The sequence below is a fragment of the Balaenoptera ricei genome, chromosome 1 (genome assembly GCF_028023285.1).
Source record: "Balaenoptera ricei isolate mBalRic1 chromosome 1, mBalRic1.hap2, whole genome shotgun sequence".
In the NCBI taxonomy this organism is placed as follows: domain Eukaryota; kingdom Metazoa; phylum Chordata; class Mammalia; order Artiodactyla; family Balaenopteridae; genus Balaenoptera; species Balaenoptera ricei.
The window spans coordinates 162,757,748-162,779,392 of NC_082639.1; the positions used below are offsets into that span (position 1 = coordinate 162,757,748).

General features: G+C 36.6%; 1 protein-coding gene across 1 annotated transcript in view; it reads left to right on the plus strand.

Annotated features, from left to right (window-relative positions):
* Positions 1-21,645, plus strand: part of KMO (kynurenine 3-monooxygenase) — a 55,666-nt gene that overhangs the window by 25,439 nt on the left and 8,582 nt on the right. The window contains 6 exon segments of the mRNA XM_059905100.1: positions 4,615-4,663; positions 8,199-8,286; positions 9,702-9,867; positions 12,723-12,794; positions 13,726-13,847; positions 15,400-15,547. Coding sequence (XP_059761083.1) covers positions 4,615-4,663; positions 8,199-8,286; positions 9,702-9,867; positions 12,723-12,794; positions 13,726-13,847; positions 15,400-15,547 — 645 coding nt within the window.

Consider the following 21,645-nt stretch of genomic DNA (forward strand, 5'->3'; position numbering starts at 1 on the left):
CCCTTGGAATTTCCTGGGTGACAGCAGTGTCTTTCCAAGTAACTCTGGATGGACTCCTGGATGGGGGCTGGTCACCAGAAAGACCAACTCATGATTAGAAGCTTGGAACTTTCAGACCCAACCCCCATTCTCCAGAGAGGGGAGAGGGGCTGGAAATGGAGTTAATTATCCATCATGCCTACATGATAAAGCCTCCATAAAAATCCCAAAAGTATGGGGTCCACAGAGCTTCCAGGTTCATGAACACATGGAGGTACTGGGAGAGTGGCACACCCAGAGGTGGCAAATACATACTTTATCCTACGCATCTCTTCCACCTAGATGTTCTTCTGTATCCTTTATCATATTCTTTTATAATAAACTGGTAAATGTAAGTAAACGGTTTCCCTGAATTCTGTGAGCCACTCTAGCAAATTGATTGAACTTAAAGAGGGGATCATGGGAACTTCTGATTTATAGCTGATTAGTCAGAAGCACAGGTGACAAACTGCATTTGCAATTGGCGTGTGAAGGAGGGGAATGGTCTTGTGGGGCTGAGCTTTTAACCTGTGGAATCTGATGCCATCTCCAAGTTAATAGTGTCAGAATAAACTGTAGGATGCCCAGCTGGAGTTGCAGAGAATTGCTTGGTTTGAGGAAAACTCCCACATGTATGGTGTCAGAAGTGTGGTGAGTGTGGTAATAGTATGAGAGTAAAGGAGAGACACACAGCAGAGGTGTAGGTTTTCTATACAACATAAAAAGGAATAATATTTAGCTTTCAAAAAGAAGGAAGTTCTGATATTCTACAACATAGATAAACCTTGAGTACTTTATACTAAGTTAAATAAGCCAGTCACAAAATGTTAAGTACTATATAATTCTGCTTATGTAAGGTATCTAGAGTAGTTATATTCCTAGAAAGAGAGAGTAGAATGGTGGTTGACAGGGCCTGGAGGAAGGGAGGAATGGGGAACTATTATTTAATGGGGACAGAGTTTCAGGTTTACAAGATGAAGAGTTCTGTGGATGGATGGTTCTGATAGTAGCACAACAATGTAAATGTATTTAATGCCATCGAACTGTATATTTAAAAATGGTTAAGATGGTAAATTTTGTGTGCATTTAAAAAGTAATTGAAAAGTAAAACATTCCAACGACTAAGTGGGAATGAGGGGGTAGTGGGGAAGGACTAAAATTGTCTATTAAATGACTTTTTAGAAATAATAACCTGCTTATTTTGGCATTATGAAAACTTAGGTACAGAGTCTTAATACATGAGCCTGGCAGGGGAAGGAAGGGAAAGAAAGTCCACTGACCACCCATAGTCAGATAAATGTCTTCAGATAATTAATATGTCCTGTTTAATTGGCCCCAAATTAAGCTTGGTGCTATAAGAAAGAAAAGAATTGCCTCTTCTTGATAGGCAAGTAAGATTTACACATGCAAGTCAAGTATAAACTATACTAACTAAATGGATCTTTTCTGTAAGCAATAATTGTCCTCCTGTGCTATGCTAGCCATGCCCTGTGCTGGTTGCTGGGGAACAGGAGAGGAGCTTGCAACCTGGGGAGGACAGATAGCAATCAAGTTCTTGTGAAAAGAACTCACCCGAGCGATGGCAGGAGCACTCAGCTATATGGTTCAGAGAGGGAGGAAAGCTTTCATTTTCAGAGAAGAGAAAGTGAAGCTTGAAACAGACATTTTGTTTAAATCTTAAATTGGCAGCGAAATAACACTGTCCCAATCAAATGACAGTCTATCTATGGAGGTACGTTGGGTGAGATCAAATTTCTAAAAAATGTAAATTTTTAAGTGTCACGTGTGTCCAATGATGAGAAAACTTGCAAACGCACTTTCGAATAACAGAATCTCACAGCGATCAGCAGCTTTAGATGCATTGACTCCAACCACCTTGGAGAAAGAAACAGGCTGCATGATCACATGAGGTCAGCAGCAAGGGAGAAACAAGACAGGTTGCCTTACAGACAACAGCCAGCGAGCATGGTGTAGGAGGCCCTCAGAGGAGTGCTGGTAGTACTGCTTAGTTGCACTATTTCTTTTTGCTAAAATGAGAGCGACTCGTAATAGTCATCCCACCTTTCTCTTGGATTAACATTGTGCTGAGGAGGTCCAATTCAGCATATCCATACCTTCCCCAGATATTGAACCAATAAAGTATGAATAGATCAAGGAGTAAGATATGGTTCAAAAATAACAGGGAAGCTAAATGAAAAGAGTGACTTGGACCTGAGGCTAAAATTGACTTCCTTACCCTCACAGAGAGAGAGAGAGAGGGCGCGGAGCAATTTCGTCACCAGTGACTCCCCAGGAAGGTGAAAGTGTTGGTGGGAGTTCTCATTTTGGGGCCTTCAATACAGAAGGAGGAAATGATCCTTCCCCATCAATCTTGCCATTTCTCAATTCTTAACAACTGAGTTAATGCTAAATTTATAGCTTTGCATCACTGTCTTTAAACTGGAGTCAAACATGGGGCCTCCCTATCTTTTAAGAACTATATAAAATTGCTTTGAATTGGTTGATTCCACAGAATCAAGTGCAAAGTGCAAAGCCATCCCCATGACCCCAGGATTTCTTCGAATGCTCAGGGAGTCTACCTACTGTCCTATGGACTTCTTGGTGTCCACTCCCTCGCCTCTAGTATTGGCTGTGACCATGGTGGCCACACATGAAACTCACCCTTTTCACCATTTTCCACACAAAAAGCACTCACTCAAAATACACATGAATATGCTGAAGACTTGGGGGTCATGGAAGGCCCACCTTGCCCAGGGCGCAGCAAACAATTTATAAATCTCTAGTGTGTACAATTTGACCTCTGAAATCCTTTCCATACCCCCTTCTCTGAGCCTCCCTCCCCCCGCTGTTATTTCTCTGCCCTTTCTCCCTTGTGGTGACTGTCTTACTGGTTCCTCCCATTTCCCTCCCCAGGTGCCAAATATCAAAATACTCTCCAATATACGGAGCAGATCAGAGTTCCCCCAATTCTTCTTGCTAAACTCCTATACCCAAAATACAGAAATGGTGCCCCCTTACTAGAAAACATTCTCATTTGAAGGCTTTCAGGACTAGAATGTAAACATTTTTTCCTAGCATATTTGAAAAAGTCAGCACTGCAACTATTGTCTTACAAATCTCCAAAGGAGATTATCCTACTTCTTTTAGGTTTGGTTACAAGGGCCCCTTTATAGCTTGTGACTTGTTTGTTCTTATTCTTACTTATTCTTCACAAGATAAGCCTTTTAGAATATGTATTGGAGAAGTGAAGCTTGATGTGAGTGACTCTAACTTTTGGTTATAATAAGATACTGCCCAAAGATATGGAGTAGATTAGACCGGGACTCTCCCTGGCCTTCCTGCAGGACCAACATGTCTGTTGGTTCCCAGATTATTAGTTCCCAGATCATCTCAACTAAGCCTGATAGGAATCAACTGAAAGGGAAAGAATATTTTCCTCACATTAATAAGCGTTCATAATTTGAATGTTTCCTAATATACTTTGAATAACAAGTGTGGTTTCTATGGAAATGCAATGATTAATAATGTAGAAGACTAGAAAACAACCATGAGGCAGAGAATGAAGACATCCCTGTTAATTTTAATTTATAGCAAAGACACAGGAAGCTCCTCCTCAGTCACTGCTTCTGTAGCATGACCAAGTTATTTTTACACCAAGTATAGATTTAGCTGTTAATTTTAAATGCCTATATTTGAATGAGGTGAAGATTAATAAATTACCATATTTGTGTTAAATGTTGTAATGTCCCATAATTTGGAAAATTATATGCTTTAAAATTTTAAAGCAATAGACTTGCCCTGAATTGCAAGACTGCATTATGACTTTCATGAGCCCTAGATAGGCACTTTTGCCTTTGTGAGATCCTTTCTCTATAAAACAATAAATATTGAAAATTAGATTGTATGAGTGCATTGTTATAAAGATTATATTAATCTTTAATATAATCCAGACTGGATTCATTCTTATATATACTCATTATATTTATTTTTTCTTCTGATTTTAAAATAAACTAAAATTAAAATATTTTCGTGAATCCCTGAAAATATCATGGGCCCTATGCACTGTTCTGACCGTACCTCATGGAACGGTTGGCCCTATGAAGTCAGAAACAACCAACACATGTCCCAGCTGGGGTCCACCTACTCCTAGCAACCCTCACCCCACCGAAACCCACACACACACAGCCTTTCACACCGAAATGAAGGCTTTCAAAGTAGTTTCTTTGGGAAATAGTACATTTATTCTAGTAATGCTGTCATTTCTGAAGTTTTTTACACAGCTCGATTTGGAGACCTAAGATGAATATATGAGATTTATGTTTGATTGTTAAAACTATCTTAGTGAAAATAATGTTTTTGCTACCAGAAAAAGGTTTGTTTTTTATAGTATCGAACCTAAGTTTAAACGTGAACATTGTATAACATGTATTTGATTAAAGTGTTTATAGAAAAAAGGTTACTTAGTTAAATGCTTATAAAACTGAGCTTGCAACCTTCTGCTAAATGATTAATATTTCCTATTGCTGAGTGAATAAAATAGAAGCATATTTGTCCATTCTTCAGAAACAAACAGTATCTACTATATTTTTCTTGCAGTATATTCTTTCTATAAGCAGAGAAAATCTAAACAAGGATCTACTGACTGGTAAGTCCAGTGCTTTATTCACCAGTTGTCATTTTCTGTAAAGCACGTGAGACTAATGACTGTCACATGATTTACTGAGATTTGTTTACTATTCCTTTTTTTGGGTTATTAAGAGCAAGACTATGTACAATACAAAGTGTTTCTTTAAAAGTAGTGGTGATGCATCTTCCAGCATCTCTTTTTCATTTTATCAGTGGTCTAAATAAAAATCATTTGTTCGGCGTGTATTGAATTCCTATTGTTTTCTAGGCAGTGGATTGAATGAGTGCTCACTCATCGGTGAAGAACTCATGGTCTAGTGGAACAACAGATATACAGATGTAACAATTTTCAAAGAGACAATTCGATTTTCTTACCAGAAAGATGAAAAGCAATAGTGTGAAGGCTGATAGAGGGCTGCAGTTTTTAGAGTATTATGATAATCCCTGTGTGCAAAAACAAGGCCCTGGACTAAAGCTATAGCCAAGTGGTTGGGGAGAGGTGTAGATTCAAGATATTTGTAGGAGACAAAACAGATTCAGGGTTTAGGAGGCTGAGAAAGAGGAAGGTGTATATAAGCCTGAAGATTCTCATGTAACTAAAAAGACCTACCTATTAATTGAAAAGCCCCTGGATTGCAAATTAAATTTGTAGCTTGGATAATCAATCCAATCACATTCCATGTAGCCCTTTATCATAGTTTTTTCTCTTCTTCAGCATTTGTACTAAACAGATTCATTCCATGCAAAGCATGCCATTAGTATTTCTACTTTCTTTTAAATCAATCAATCCCTCAATACATTCCAGCAGCCTTGGATTTTTGGAGAGCAGAGGTTCCAATGATTTATCTGTGTTTCTCCTCAGTCCCCTACCCAGAGTGAGTTTGCAACATATCTGTTGAATTGAATTCAACTGGGAGGAGGAGTGATGGGGAAGGTCACTCTAGTTGATTCACCAGGTACTTAAGAAATAAGGCTTAGTAGTCTTCTTATTTCCATTTCTTTACCTGCAGTTGTAAGACTGACTTTTGGATGAGTAGATAGGTGGGGGTGAGCTAGATTGCTTGATATATTCATGTTGATCTTAAGAAAAGAAACTACAAAACAGCATTTTGAAAAAGTAGCATAGTGGACCTAAGATAATCTCTTAAGGGTATCCTATGAATTTATTGATAAAAATAATAGAAAATATTCACTGATGCACCAGGCACTATGTTAACGGCTTTATATTGCCTCAATTTGTATAACCCTCCAAACAACTCTGTGAAGTGGGAATTATTTTTATCTCAGTTTTATAGACGGTAAAGGAGGCTTGGAGAGCTCCGCAGAGCAGCAGATTACACTGTTAATAAGTAGTAGAATCTGGATTTGAACTTGAGTCTGTCTATTCCGAAGTCCATGCTTTTAACTATTACAGTCACCGCCTCCAGTATTATATATAATATATGAAACACCTGCTAATAATAAGGAGCTAAAACATGTGGGAGATCCAATCTTGCATGCTCCCCTGTTTTTCATTAGGGTTGCACTGCACAGCATGCAATTTCATAAATGACATAAATATGTTGATAAAAAGAATGCTGAATCTCTTGACTCCTAAAGTTTGTTTGGCACATAAAGTTCTTTTACACAGCTCTTATTTCTTTACATGGCATCAGATGTGTGAGCCACCCATTCTACATATAAATGCTCATTCCTTCTAATAGAAGAGCCTCACCTCTGAAAGTATTGTAACTAAATCATTTCCCTGCATCAGCTTTTCATGTAGGATTGTTTCATAGTTTACTATTTGGTGGGCTGTTAATAATTGTTAAGTAAAACAAACAGAAAAAGTATGTGTGGTCAAGTAAATTTGATAAACCCTGCATCAACTTAGTTTTAAGAGTCTTTTCTTACAGTACTTCTCAGGGCCTTTATTCTACTAGTCTGCAGTGTGGATTTTCTAGAACAATGCTGTCTAAGATGTGACCACAAATGCCAGCCACATGTATAATTTAAAATTTTATATTAACCACATTAGAAAACCTAAAAAGAAATAGGTGAAATTAATTTTAATAGTATATTTAAACTAATATATCCAAAATATTATCATTTCAATGTGCAATCAATGTAAGAAAGCTACTCATGAGATATTTTATTCTTTTTTTTTTTTGGTACTAAGTTGTCAAAACCCAGTGGGTGCATCACATATCCATTCAGACCAGCCACATTTCAAGCACTCTAGAGCCACATATATCTGGGGACCAGGACAGCACAGCCAGGAGGGTCAGAGTATGAGCATTTCTCTAATGACTGACCACAGAACAATTATTTTGGGGAGCATATCACAGGACTAGTGCTCCATGGAAAATTCTTTGGGATGTATTACTATACATCTAATTTGAAAATAAAATAAAATTTAATTTACAAAAAGGTTGATTCCACAAACACATTTTGTGTTTGTATTGATAAAAGACACCCATAGTGGTTCAGGTAAACTCTGACTTCTCCAAGTTATTTGTCAAAAGGTTTCTTAAACACAGATAAATCTTTGGCTTATCTCAGATTTCAATATTCTAAAGCTTCCAATCCCATGTCCAAGAATCTTAAAGTCTTCAGACCCCAAATCAAACTCAAGCAAAGCAGAACAAAAAGAAGACAAAACCTGAGATGAAAAGGAGAGATAAGTACAGTTAGGAATATTGAATTGGAAGTCAGACCTCTGGATTATTTTTCCTAATATTTTTACTTTGTATGGTCTCAGACATCTTGTCTTTCCCTCCAGGATCTTGATTATTCCATTTATAAGATGAAGAGTTTTGAAATAAATCATCTCTGAGGTCTATTCCAGCTCTAACACCTGCATTCTGATTTGCAGCTTTAAGAACAATAAATAACCACTAATTATAGATCTCCTGCCCATGAGAATTAATAGGAACAAAAATAAGTTTACTACTATGATAAGAACATAATTAATAATTCAGAAAATGAAATACGCTATAGATTGTTAGCAGGCAAAGAAAGCACTAAAATAATTTGATTCTACTTATTAAGTTTCAAATCTTCTTACTCATTTTCCCCTAACTGTTCCAGTGTTTGATTACACAAAGAATTAGTATCAATAATCTATATTTATGACAAATTGAGTCAGAAGTCTAGAGGACTTGCTAAAAAGAAACATAAAGTCAGACATAGTATGAAAAAGGAAGTTTGACTGAATATTTCCAATCACAAATTAAACCTTAAATTGGGGAAAACTTTTAAAATATGTGATGACAGCTTCTTTCCTAGGGTGCTGACAATTACAGTGATGTAAGAATTTGCATAATGGAATTAGATTTTTTTTTTTTTTTTGAGATGAGGATAGTTGATTTTTATTCATCTCTTTTGCTATCAAATTATCCTGGAACATTTGCCAAATAATTGTCAAATTACCTTTTAACTAACTCATTTTTACATTGGTAAGAATAAGTATCTCTATCACACTGTTCTCATAAAATGATTAATATTTCAATTTGATTAAGTGAAATAAGAATTGGAATTTCATTTCTATTAGTTGTCTTTCTTTGTTTCCTCAGCTGTTGAGAAATATCCCAATGCAAAGGTGCACTTTGGCCACAGGCTGTTGAAATGTAATCCTGAGGAAGGAATGATCACAGTGCTTGGGTAATCACCAGTTAGCCTTTTGACTTCAGAGGTGAAGGGGTGACGTGGAGAATTGTACCTGTAAACTTTGTTCTCTGGCTCTTTTGAAAGAATTAAATGATTGCTAACAGGGTAATTCAAATAGTTTCTAGAATCAAGTAATTTTATATTGAAAATAGGTCTTGGATGCCTTCTGAATACAAGCACCAGTGATTCTTCCTGATTCTCCTGTTCACTCATCTTCTTATAGTATTTGACACTAGTAACCATACTCTGCTTCAAATACGCTCCTCCGTTGAAACAGATGACCCTCCGCTGCCCTGTTTCTCCTCCCCTCTTTCCGAATACTATTTGTCTGCCTCCCCTTGGCCGAGTCCATTTCCTCTAGAGTTCTAAGCCTCACATCCCACTCGTGGGATATGTAATGGATTCACAGTTCATTCAACAACTACTTGTAAATTCACATCTCTATGATTAACATCTCCAGGCCAGGCCTTTATCTTCATTCTCAATCCTTATTTCAATCTTAATCAATATTAATTTCCCATTAAACACCTTCACAACTACTTGCCATAATCTCAAACACATCTAAAACCTTGATCATCTATTTGTCACCAAGCATCTCCCATTCCTGACTTCCCTAGTACTATTACCCAAATAATTAAAATCATCCTTGATGTAGCCCTTTCCTTATTTTCTCCCACTAGACCTATAAACATTCACCAATCATTCATACTTTCTGTTTGCTTCAGAGCCTATGTCTTTCTTCTTCCTGAGCACCGCAATCCTTGGGCTCTCATCCCCACACATGCAGGCTACTACAGTCACCTTGTCCCCATTTCTTTCCCGTTTGCATTCTGGCTCCACTGCAATGTTTCCACTCTTAAGTAAGTTATCTTAAATTACCACTCTTTATACACCATCTCTCCAATGGAAAAAAATTGTTTTCTCCCATTTGCCAGAATAATGTATTTAAACCTTTTGTCTTAACATTCAAAATTCTCTTCTCCTTCCTTCCCAATTGTATTCTTTTCTTAAATTCATCTTCTGATCCCCTCTGTTCAAGACAAATGTGTTGCTCCTAGAAGATTCTGGTCACATCCCTGTGGTTGTTCATACATTCTCTCCATTTGAAACACTTTGCTTTCTTTTCAAGTTTCTCTTCTCTCATGCAGGGAACTCAACTCTTAGTCATGCTTCTGTGGCCTAGCATGTCTTTATTAATCAGTATGGTTGTGTGTTTTCCTCATTCTCATAAGCAAACCCATGATTGGGACAATTGTTATCTTCATTTTATAGCTATCCACTCAAAGCTCTAAATCAGACAGGTAAAAGTGAGTAGTGGCCCCATTAAGTCACTACTTTTTATACCCAATAGAGGTACTTCATCATTTTCACCACTAGACTTTTTTTTGATGATTTATTTTATTTTTCAGACATGAGAATGTTCCCAAAGATGTCACCTGTGACCTCATTGTAGGATGTGATGGAGCCTATTCCACTGTCAGAACTCACCTCATGAAGAAACCCCGCTTTGATTACAGTCAACAATACATTCCTCATGGGTTCATGGAATTGACTATTCCACCTAAGAATGGGGATGTAAGTCCTTTCCCTTTCTTTTCTTCTTTCTACAACTCTCCTCCTCCCCCTGCCCCGTATTAGTATAGAAGCGTATTCTAGTGCAGTTGTTCTCATAGCATATCTTGATCCATGCCACAAGAATTTTGTAGTTAATAATAAATTGGATGTACAGGTATCCCTTTAATAATATCACTCTCACTCCCTTACCTTTTGATATGTTTTCTTGAATGGGGAAGAAAGGAGAGGAATTACAACTACCTTATTGGAAACACACAGGGGATTTGTCTTACACAATAATATCATTTTTCTATTATCTCTTGGGAGAAAAAAATTGGGTTGGGAATCAACTATGTATACTGACAATCCAGAGTTCTTATACTCATGATTAAATGAAAAAGTTATTAAATAAGGTGAACAGCAAGCTGTTGCAAAGAGATTTGCATTGCATGTTTCTCATTCCCTGCTTCCCATGTTAAACCATACGTGGCCGGAGGGACATATGTAGTATGTATAGTGTGTATTGTCATAAGCAAATAAATGTAGGAATTTAATAAGGAAAATTAAAACACCAACAGAAGCAATGAGGATCTTGGCTTATCAGTAATGAAAAGTAAACAGCATTAGTTAAATACTTGATTTGTGTATAAAACATACATTTTTAAGGTACACATTTAATTTATACTATTTGAAATTCAGACATCTATAAAATAGTTTGTCAGTTTGGAATAGTGGTATTATAGACCACTTATATACTAAACTATCAGCCAGTCAAATCCATATTTTAACATTTCATTGTCTTTCTATTTCTTCCTCCTGGTTAAAAATGGATTTACTAATTCTTCAATGATATTTTATGGTCTTCAGGTGGGTCGTATTCTAATGGCCCAGGATCTGATAATTCTGGATTAAAGGATTCTGTTGAAAAATTGTCCCCAGTTTGAGTGGGATCATGCCTACTAATGTAGATTTAAGATAGCCATTTATTTACAAGGTGTTCCTATTTAATAGTAATGATTGGTGGTTTATAGAAAGTTTTTATTCTTTTAAGAAATGCTGTTTTGACATAGTAATGTGACCAGACATGGGAATATTTTTGACATGGCCCAAAAACAATTCTATGAAACTTTCTCTCCATTTCTTTCTTTCTTCCTTTCTTTTCTTTTTCCTTTTCTTTTTTTTCCTTCCTTCCTTTTTTCTTTTTCTAATGTAGCAGATATTTTCACTCCATCTCTGACAGGTGGAGTAGGAGCGAGAGATTGGGTGAGTGACAGAGTTGGGTGAATATTAGGGGAGTGCTTTTGGGAATTATGTGGGAGCTCATCTTAAAGCTGTTTTTGCACAGCAAGCAAACTGTCTTGCTTAGACTTTATGTGTGAAGGGACTTGTAGTAAGAAGACCCATGGGAATTATGACGAACCTGACCTTGGGACTGCTGCTGCATAAGGATATCTATTGAGAGCGTGACTTGGAATAAAGAAGCTGAAAATTTAAAGAGTTGTTTTCTAGGGTCATGAAATATGTATGAATATCAAAATGTGTTTGGTATCATATTTGCTTTATCAACACCATGTAGGAGAGGTCAAAAGATAGCAAGAGGGAAGCAAGGAGGCTCACCTCATCCAGGCTGGTGTCCTATTACCAGTAAGGCGCCGCCGTGCTCATCTGTGCCTCCTCCACGCTGCTCAGTGTGCCCACCCTTCCCAGCAACCACTGTCCTTCACTCCTATCTAATCTACCAATCCCTTGTTTCAGCAATCCCAGCCCCACAGTCCTCTTACCTGACCAGCTTTTATTTCCTAAACTTCTAACTCGGCACCAAATCATTTTGTCTCTCTACCCCTTGAGTTGTTGTTAAAGAGAAGTTTTTGGGAGCTTTTCATATGTATATATCTTGCCTATTCAACTGTTTTGTGAGATCTTTGGTGTCAAAGTGTTATTCACTTATTCATCTCTTTGTCTGTGTATTGGGCTTTCTTTGGGGCTCTGGGGATAAAAAAGCCGGGAAGAAACAGTTTCATCTCCTAAGACACAAATAACTATAAAAAAGTGTGAAAATGTTAGCTAGGAGACTAAGATGTACTTTCTGTCATCTTTTTACTACATAAGACATATATATGGTAGATGCTCTCTAAACATTTATAGAAAATAATACAAACTTAAAATAGTTGGGAAACTGATTGCATATTCTTATGTATGTAATACCCCTGGGAACCTCAGTGGTTTGGGTGACTTGGGTCTTTGGGTCAATTCATGTGCCCAAGCCATACATACCTACTCAGGCGGCTATTGCCCCGTAGTGGCTTTGCTAAAGAGGGAGCATTTCTCTCTATTATTTATGTTGTAGTAAACAAGCGATAAGAGGCTTGTTTGTAAAATTTTGTTTTGTCCATGAAATTTAAACTTAGGACCTTTCTGTTTATACAAATAAGTACCCAAATAAGGTAAAAAAAAAAAAAAAGTAGAAAAATATTACACATATATACACACATCCACACATACACAGCTTATGGGTGTATATAATATATATTTTATATATATATGTATACATATTTGTGTATGTGTATATGTGTGCGTGTGTCCATGGAAATAGAGGAGAGAGAGAAAATGAATATCTTATAGCATGTTCTCAAATCTTGTATTATACATGGTATCAAAAACTCACCTAAGCCTGAGTTTATAAAGACAGAACACAAAGTCTTTTCTAAGAAAACTTCTGCTTTACATAGCAATGGATGTGCACATCACCATGCATATGACACTGATTTAAATTGCTGTGGAAACAATTATAACATAAACAGAATCATCTTGTTTAATTTGTTAATGCAGATGTGCTACATTAATACACTAATTATGTATACATTTTTTCCCTGCAGTATGCCATGGAACCTAATTATCTACATATTTGGCCTAGAGATACCTTTATGATGATTGCACTTCCTAACATGGTAGTGTAAAATTTCTTATCAACTGTCATTTTGCATATATAATTAATGTTTTTCGTTACTTACTTTTATACTCTGTATGCATGAATGTAATCAACTTCATCATTGTTTAGTCTATTTAGTGATTATATCTGAAACTTTGGGGATACTGAGGAAAAACCTGAAGGAATCCAAATTATTTACTTTGGAAAGGATATTTAACATATATGAATGACTAATGCGAGTTTATGTGTGGTGGTACCTCACTGCCATCTCCCCCAACACAGCACAGGAAGAAATGGTCCCCAAATAAAGCCAAAGAGATTTAGGTTATATATTAGGAAGTACTTTTCATCCTTTAATATCTGTAGGACAACATTGGAATATACATTATCTCAAAAGAGTATGGCTGTTCTTTCATTAGAAAGAAAGAGACTTTTTGGCTATGTTAATACATAATATATACATATATATAGTTATTATTATCTATATTATCTATATAGATAATATAGACAGATATACCTATTGATATTTCTCTGGTTGGTCTTTTACTTTCTTTTTTTTTTTTCTTTCACTTATTAACAGTCCTAGGGTCCAATGCCTTAATATCTTAACATATTAAATGGAACAACAATAAAGAAAAAAAAAGAGGAGAAATCAAATCCAACCAACCTATTAATAATCTAAGAAGTGTAATGTTTGCTTGGTGAAAATATCTGGAGTTTACAGTATAAAATTCTCCTGATAACCAAGAAACTGGGGAGCACCTTGGGACTTGACAGAGCTTTTCCCTGGGAGCGAGGGAAGAAAGAGAGAGTGCCTTTCCTGTCTGCTTGGACATTCTTCCCAGAGGCCCCTGAGCCACAGCATGCGCTCTGTGATTCAGGGATCTGCCTTAGTGCCAGCATTGACTGGCCCCCTGATCTCTCTCACACTGTTTCTCTTCTTCTCACAGAACAAATCTTTCACGTGTACTTTGTTCATGCCCTTTGAAGAGTTTGAAAAACTGCTAACTAGTAGTGATGTGCTGAATTTCTTCCAGAAGTACTTTCCGGATTCTATCCCTCTAATTGGAAAGTAAGTCTCAAGATGTGCAATTGTGCCTTTTGCCCCACTGGTTTGAGTTATTCAAAGTTCAAATAAAGGTTAATGCACTTATTTCCATTTTTGTTAAACATGACCAATCATGCAGTGACCTGGACAGAAGCCTAGATTACAGCAAAAGTCCAAGAGGATCTTGCGCTGTGGACAGGAATTCTGAAAAAATCCAGGCCAGGCCAGTTTCCCTGGGAAAGACAAGTCACCAATGTCCCTGGACCTTCTATGTACCCTGAACAGGTGCTCAGGCCACTTAGGGCTTGGCTATGCTTCCTTCTGCTGGTGGGAACACAAATCTATGTCAAGGTAGAAATAGCTGGCAACCTCAAGTCTCAGGTCCACCAGTTGCTAGCTGTATAAGCTTTCTTATGTCTCACGCCCCTCACAGTAAAATGGTGATAATAGTAGTACCTGCGCCAAAGGGTTGTTGTGAGGAGTAAAGGGGATCATGCCTATAAATCATTCAGCACAGGGCCAGGCACATATAAAGTTCCTCCAAATTGATAGCTAATTGTATTAGCTGTCTGGCTTATCAGTCTCAGCTCCTCTGGCCCATATCAACTTCGCCTCCATATGGACCTTGTCATTTGGTCTCACTCAGTGCCTCTCTCCCACTGTTACTCCATCCTGGAATCCAGCTCACTTTCTATGTCCAACGATGTCTTCATGGAGGCAGCACAATACCGCAGAAAGAGCAAGATCTTAATACTGCTCTTGTCCCTGACTTCCCTGAGTCTCAGATTTTTCATCATTAAAATAGACATCAGGATACCTAACTTTTAGGGCAATTTTGAAAATTGAATGAACTAATTATGTAAAAGGAATAGCCCACTGCCCACCCATAGCAGATCTATTAAAAATTGTCAGTTCTCATCCTTCCCTGCAGAACAATTCAATTGCCTGTGTTGGTTTCTCCTTCTCTGACTTTGAAGGGATATCTCTGCACACCAAACTTTAGCCCATAGCTACTTCAGAACTTGTTCTGTGGCTCTTTCTTGCCTCTCCCACTAGATTTAAGATCCTCTAGTGTATGTACTACTTCTCTACCTATAGCTTCCACAAAACCTCTGTAGATGCTTGACAGATACTAGCTTAATTACAGTTGTTCATTTCCAAATACATATGGATTCACATTAACTTAATTTTGGTTTGTTGTGTGTTAATCAAATGCACAACTGCATCTCAACTTTTTCCAAGGAAACCTAAAACATTCCAGTGTAGTTGAAAATTGTGTGATCTGTGTGCTTGATAATAAAATTTTCATGACATATAACACAGACATATTTCAAGTTATTCAAATGCAGCTAAACTTGTTCTTTTTGGATGTGATTAACACTGTTGCAAATTAAGAATATAAATAGAACAGTGGAATTTGGGAACTAGAAGAAACTTCAGTTCTCCCTCTCCTGTTTTCTTCCTGGCATTCTCACGTACTTTTCAATGAAATATTATGTTAACAAAGCCAGTAAATCTGAAAGAATTACACAATATTTAATACCCAGCTTAACATTTTTATTGTTTTCCTCTAAAGGCAAACCCTGGCACAAGATTTCTTTCTGTTGCCCGCCCAGCCCATGATATCCGTTAAGTGCTCTTCTTTTCACTTGAAATCACACTGTGTGTTGATGGGAGATGCAGCTCATGCCATAGTGCCCTTTTTTGGGCAGGGAATGAATGCGGTAAGTTCTTTGTTCCATAGGTAAGTCCCTTAAATTTCTCTGGGTCAGTCTCAACTAAAAAGTCTTAAATAAAAAACATGCTTAAAACTATCCCCACATAATCTCTGAGAAAACAGTCAACTCAACAACCACACCAGCTATTTAACTAGATTGATCTCTAAATATAGTCAATTCTTGGATTACTTGATCCAGTAATTTAGTGTATAAAAAAGCATAAGATAGTTTTCTGTTCAGTTAGAAAATGTATTGATGACTTGAAATTTAGAAACTTGACTACCAGCAATTCAAGACTTAATTTTTAAAGTATATTTTTTCTAGAGATTATAATGTTAGTAACAAAAAAGAAAAATACCCCAAATTATCTTTTTTTTCCCTCTGTTTTTTCATTCCAAAGGAAAAGAAAACACAATTGATAGAGTTAAATAAAATGATGAAACAGACTAGATGTTGAATACTACTGCTTTCATGGAAATTTTACCATTCTGGCTAAAATATATTTCAGAAAAGGAATAGTGTTCATATATTGAACATTAATTTTAAGGAATTCTAAAAATAATTGTCCAGACAAACAATTATTTTATGTGCATGTGTGTTTGATTACTAATAGTTTTATAACCATAGTCTTATATTGTTTTGGTGAATGGGATATAGTCCAAGAATAAAGGGCTTATGAATCTAATCAATTATATTTTGAGCAAAGTAGTCATAAACATTTTGTTTTACAAAAACATAACAAGAGAGGTGGGATCAAGTTGGCAGAGTAGGAGGACCCTGAGTTCACCTCCTCCCACGAACACATCAAAACTACAGCTACAGCTACGCATAGAGAAACTCACTGTGAACAACCTGAAGACTAGCAGAATAGCTCTTCTACAACCAAGGCTGTAAAGAAAGAACCACATGGAGTCTGGTAGGAGGGGAGGAGAATTGATCTAGTCAAGACACACACACCTAGTGTGTGACCCAGAAGAGAAGGGGGATATCACAGATTTGGGGATCCTCCCTGGGGAGCGAGGAGTTTGAGCCACATATTAGACACCCCAGGTCTGGGGTTCAAGGCCAGGAAAATGAGGCTCCTTAGGTGTTTTGAAAACCAGTGTGGCTTACTAGGGGGCAGTAAGAAACTGATACTCTGCTCCTGAAGAGCATGTGCACAGACTTGCTTGCTCCCAATCCCAGCATGGAGGCAGCAGACTGACAACTGCTGGGTGCTCTGGCTGGCCTGCCAGAGCTGCCCCAGTGTGCCCCCCGGCCTGCACTGGGCTCCTGCTCCAGCACCTCCTACTCTGGTGCTGTTCCCCACTAAGGTGGAGGCTGCTGTTGCCAATGAGCATGCACATACCAGGGAAGGAATGGAACCAGCTCAGCAGTGTGGCTCCAACCCCTCCAGCCCCCACCCTGCCTCTAACCAAGATGTGTACACCTGGGGATAAAGCAGAACCAGTTTAGAAGTGCAGCTCCAAGCCCTCAGGAACCTGGCCATGCCCCCAACCAAGGCAGAGATTGCCATAACACTCAGCAGAAACCCACCACCCTCGGGGCTTCTACTCCAGTCCCTTGAGCCTCAAACCCTACCCCATAGGGCAGTGACTGCCACTGAGCCTAGGAGAAGCCCTGGCTGCACCTGGATCTGGCTCTAGCCCCTCTGAATCCAGCCCTATTTCCCACCAAAGTGGTGGCTGCCAGCATACCCTAGGGGAAAGTGTGGCCCATGCTCACTTCAGATGCAGCTCTCCCACCAAAGCCAGTGGGCACATGCAGACTGAATAGGACATCATAGGACATGCCTTCAAGACCAGGACAGGTAACTTTCACATAATTTCATAGAGACAAACATAGAAAGTTAAACAAAATGAGAAAATGGAGGAATACGTTTCAAACAAAAGAACAAAGTAAAACCCTTGAAAAATACCCTAATGAAACAGAGATAAGTAATTAACCTAATAAAGTGTTCAAAGCAATGGTCATAAAGATGCTCACCAAACTTAAGAGTAGAATGAAAGCACTCATTGAAAACTTCAACAGAGATTTAGAAAATATAAGAAAAAACCAATCAGAGCTAAAGAATATAATAACTAAAATGAAAAATACACTAGGGGGATTCAACAGCAGATTAGGTGATATAGAAGAATGCATATGTGATCTGAAAGAAGGAATAGTGGAAATCACAAAATCAGAATAGCAAAAAGAAAAACAAATTCTTAAAAATGAGATCTCTGAGACAGTATCAAACATACATTCACATTATAGTGGTCTCAGAAGAAGAAGACAGAGAAAGAGGTAGAAAATGTATTTGATGAAATTGTGGCTGAAAAGTTCCCTAACCTGAAGAAGGAAACAGATATCCAGGTACAGGAAACAAAGAGAGTTCCAAAACAAGATGAACCCCAAAAGACCCACAGCAAGACAATGAAAATGGCAAAATTAAAGAAAGAATTTTAAAGGCAGCAAGAACAAAACAAAGAGTCACAAACAAGGGAATGCCCATAAGGCAATCATATCAGCTGATTTTTCAGCAGCAACTTTGCAGGCCAGAAGGGAATGGCATGATATGTTTAAAGTGCTGAAAGGAAAAAACCTACAACTAAGAATACTTTACCCAGCAAGGTTATTGTTCAGAATTGAAGGAGAGATAGTTTCTCAGACAAGCAAAAACTAAAAGAGTTCATCATTACTAAATCGACCTTACAAGAAATGTTAAAGTGTCTTCTTTAAGTTAAAAAGAAAAGGCTGTAACAAGAAATAGGGAAAATAAGAAGGGAAAAATCCCACTGGTAAAAGCAAATATATGGTAAAAGCAGATATATGGTAAAAGCAGTGGCTCAACCACTTAAATAAGCTAGAACAAAGGTTAAAAGACAAAAACTGTAAAATCAAGTATAATTACAATAAACAGTTAAAGGATAGGCCTGAAAATGTAAAATATGATATAAAAAACACAAAACATGGGGGAGGAGTAAAAAAAAGTAGATCTTTTAGAATGTTTTTGAACTTAAATGTCTATCAGTTTAAAACAAGTAGGTATAGTTTAGGTCAACATATATGAACTCCATGGTAACCACAAATCAAAAACCTACAATAGATACACAAAACTTAGAGAGAAAGGAACACAAACATAACACTAAAGAAAATCATCAAACCACAAAGGAAGAGACTAAAAGAAGAAGAAAAGAACAAAGAAGAACTACCAGAAAACAAATAATAAAATGGCAATAAGTACATACCTATTAATAACCACATTAAATGTCATTGGATTAAATGCTCCAGTCAAAAGACATAAGGTGGCTGATTGGATTAAAAAATAAGATCCATCTCTCTGCCGCCTACAAGAGACTCACTTCAGAGCTAAAGGCACACACACAGATTGAAAGTGAGGGGATGGAAAAAGATATTCCATGCAAATAGAAACAAAAGGAAAGCTGGGTAGCAATACTCATATCAGACAAAGTAAATTTTAAAACAAAGTCTATAATAAAAGAAAAAGAAAGGCATTATATAATGATAAAGGGGTCAATACAGGAAGAGGATATAAAAACTGTAAACTTATATGCACCGAATATAGGCGTACTTAAATATATAAAGTGAATATTGACAGACATAAAGGGAGAAATTGACAGTAATACAATAATACTAGAGGACTTTAACACTCCACTTGCCTTAATGGATAGATCATCCAGACAGAAAATCTATAAGGAAACAGTGGCCTTAAATGACACATTAGACCAGGTGGACTTAATAGATATCTACAGAATGGCAAAAGCAGTTTTAAGAGGGAAGTTTATAGCATTTCAGGCCTATCTCAAGAAAATAGAAAAGTCTCAAGTAAACAACCTATCTTACCATCTGAAGAAATTAGAAAAAGAAGAAAAAACAAAGCCCAAAGTCAGCAGAAGGAAAGAAATAATAAAGAGCAGAGTGGGAAATAAATGAAATAGAGAACCCCTCTCAAAAAAAAAAAAAAAAATAGAAAAGATCAATGAAACCAAGGGCTGGTGTTTTAAAAAGATAAACAAAAAACAGATAAACCTTTATCTAGGCTCACTAAGAAAAAAAGAGAGAGGATCCAAATAAACAAAATAATAAATGAAAGAGGAGAATATATAACCATTATCACAGAAATACAAACAATCATAGGAGAATACTATGAATATGCCAACAAATTGGACAACCTGAGAGAAACAGATAGATTTCTAGAAACATACAATCTTCCAAGACTGAATCAGGAGGAAATAGATAATCTGCACAGACTGATTATTAGTATTGAAACTAAGTCAAAAATCAAAAACACTCAACAAACAAAACCAGGACTAATAACTTCCCAGATGAATTCTACCAAACATTTTCCAAAAAATTGAAGAGGAGGGAACACTCCCAAATTCATTCTGAGTCCAGCATTACCCTGATACCAAAATATACAAAGACACTACAAAAAAAAAAAAAAAGAATATTACAGACCAATTTTTCTGATGAATATAGATGTAAAAATTCTCAACAAAATATTAGCAAATAAATTCAACAATAAATTAAAAGAATCATAAACTATGATAAACTGGGATTAATCCCTGCTGTACAAGTATGGTTCAATATCTGCAAATCAACCAGTGTGATAAATCACATTACCAAAACAAAAGATAAAAAATCACATGACCATCTCAATAGATGTAGAAAAGGCATTTGACAAAATTCAACATCCATTCTGATAAAAACTCTGCACAAAATTTGTACAGAGGGGACATATCTCAACATAATAAAGGTCATTTATGACAAACCCACAGATAACATCATACTCAGCAGTGAAAAGCTGAAAGCTTTTTCTCTAAGATCAGGAACAAGATAAGGATGTCCACTCTCACCATTTCTATTTAATATAATACTGGAAGTCCTATCCATAACAATCAGACAAGTAAAAGAGATAAAAGGCATCCAAATTGGAAAGGAAGAAGCAAAACTGTCACTATTTGCTGATGACATATTATATATAGAAAACCCTAAAATCTTCGCCAAAAAAATATTAGAACTAATAAAATGAATTCAGTAAAGTGGCAGGATACAAGATTAATATACAGAAATCTGTTGCTTCTCTATGCACTAATAATGAACTATTAGAAAGCAAAAGCAAGAAAACAATACCATTAGAATTGCACCAAAAATAATAAAACACATAGAAATAAATTTAACCAAGGAGGTGAAAGACTTATACTCTGAAAACTATAAGACATTGATAAAGATAATTAAAGATGATAAAAATAAATGGAAAGATATCCTGTATTCATAGATTGGAAGAATTAATATTGTTAAAATGTCCATACTACCCAAAGCAGTCTACAAACTTAATGCAATTCTTATCAAAATATTCATGACAGTTTTCACAGAATTAGAAAAAAAATCCTAAAATTTGTAAGGAGCTACAAAAGACCCTCAGTAGAAAAAGCAATCTTGAGAAAAGAGAACAAAGCTGGAGGTATCATGGTTCCTAAATTCAGGCTATGCTACAAAGCTATAGTCATCAAAACAGTATGGTAATGACACAGAAACAGACACATAGGTCAATGGGACAGAGAGCCCAGAAATAAACCCATGCACATATGGTCAGTTAATCTACAGCAAAGGAGGCAAAAATATACAATGGGGAAAAGACAGTCTCTTCAATAAGTGGTGTTGTGAAAACTGGACAGCTATATGTAAAAGAATGAAATTAGAATATTTTCTCATATTATATACAAAAATAAACTCAAAATGGATTAAAGATTTAAGTGTAGGATATGAAACCATAAAACTATTAGAAGAAAATGAAAGCTTTCACACAGGTCTTAGTAATATTTTTTTAGGATCTGTCTCCTCAAGCAAAAGAAACAAAAGCAAGATAAACAAGTGAGACCTAATCAAACTTTAAAGTTTTGCACAGTGTAGGAAACTATCAACAAAAGGAAAAGGCAACCTACTGAATGGGAGATCTTTGCAAATGTAATGTCTGATAAGGGGTTAATATCAAAAATATATAAAAACTCATGGAACTTATGTCAAGAAAAAAAACAACCCAATTAAAAAAATGGGCAGAAGACCTGAATAGGCATTTTTCCATAGAAGACAAACAGATG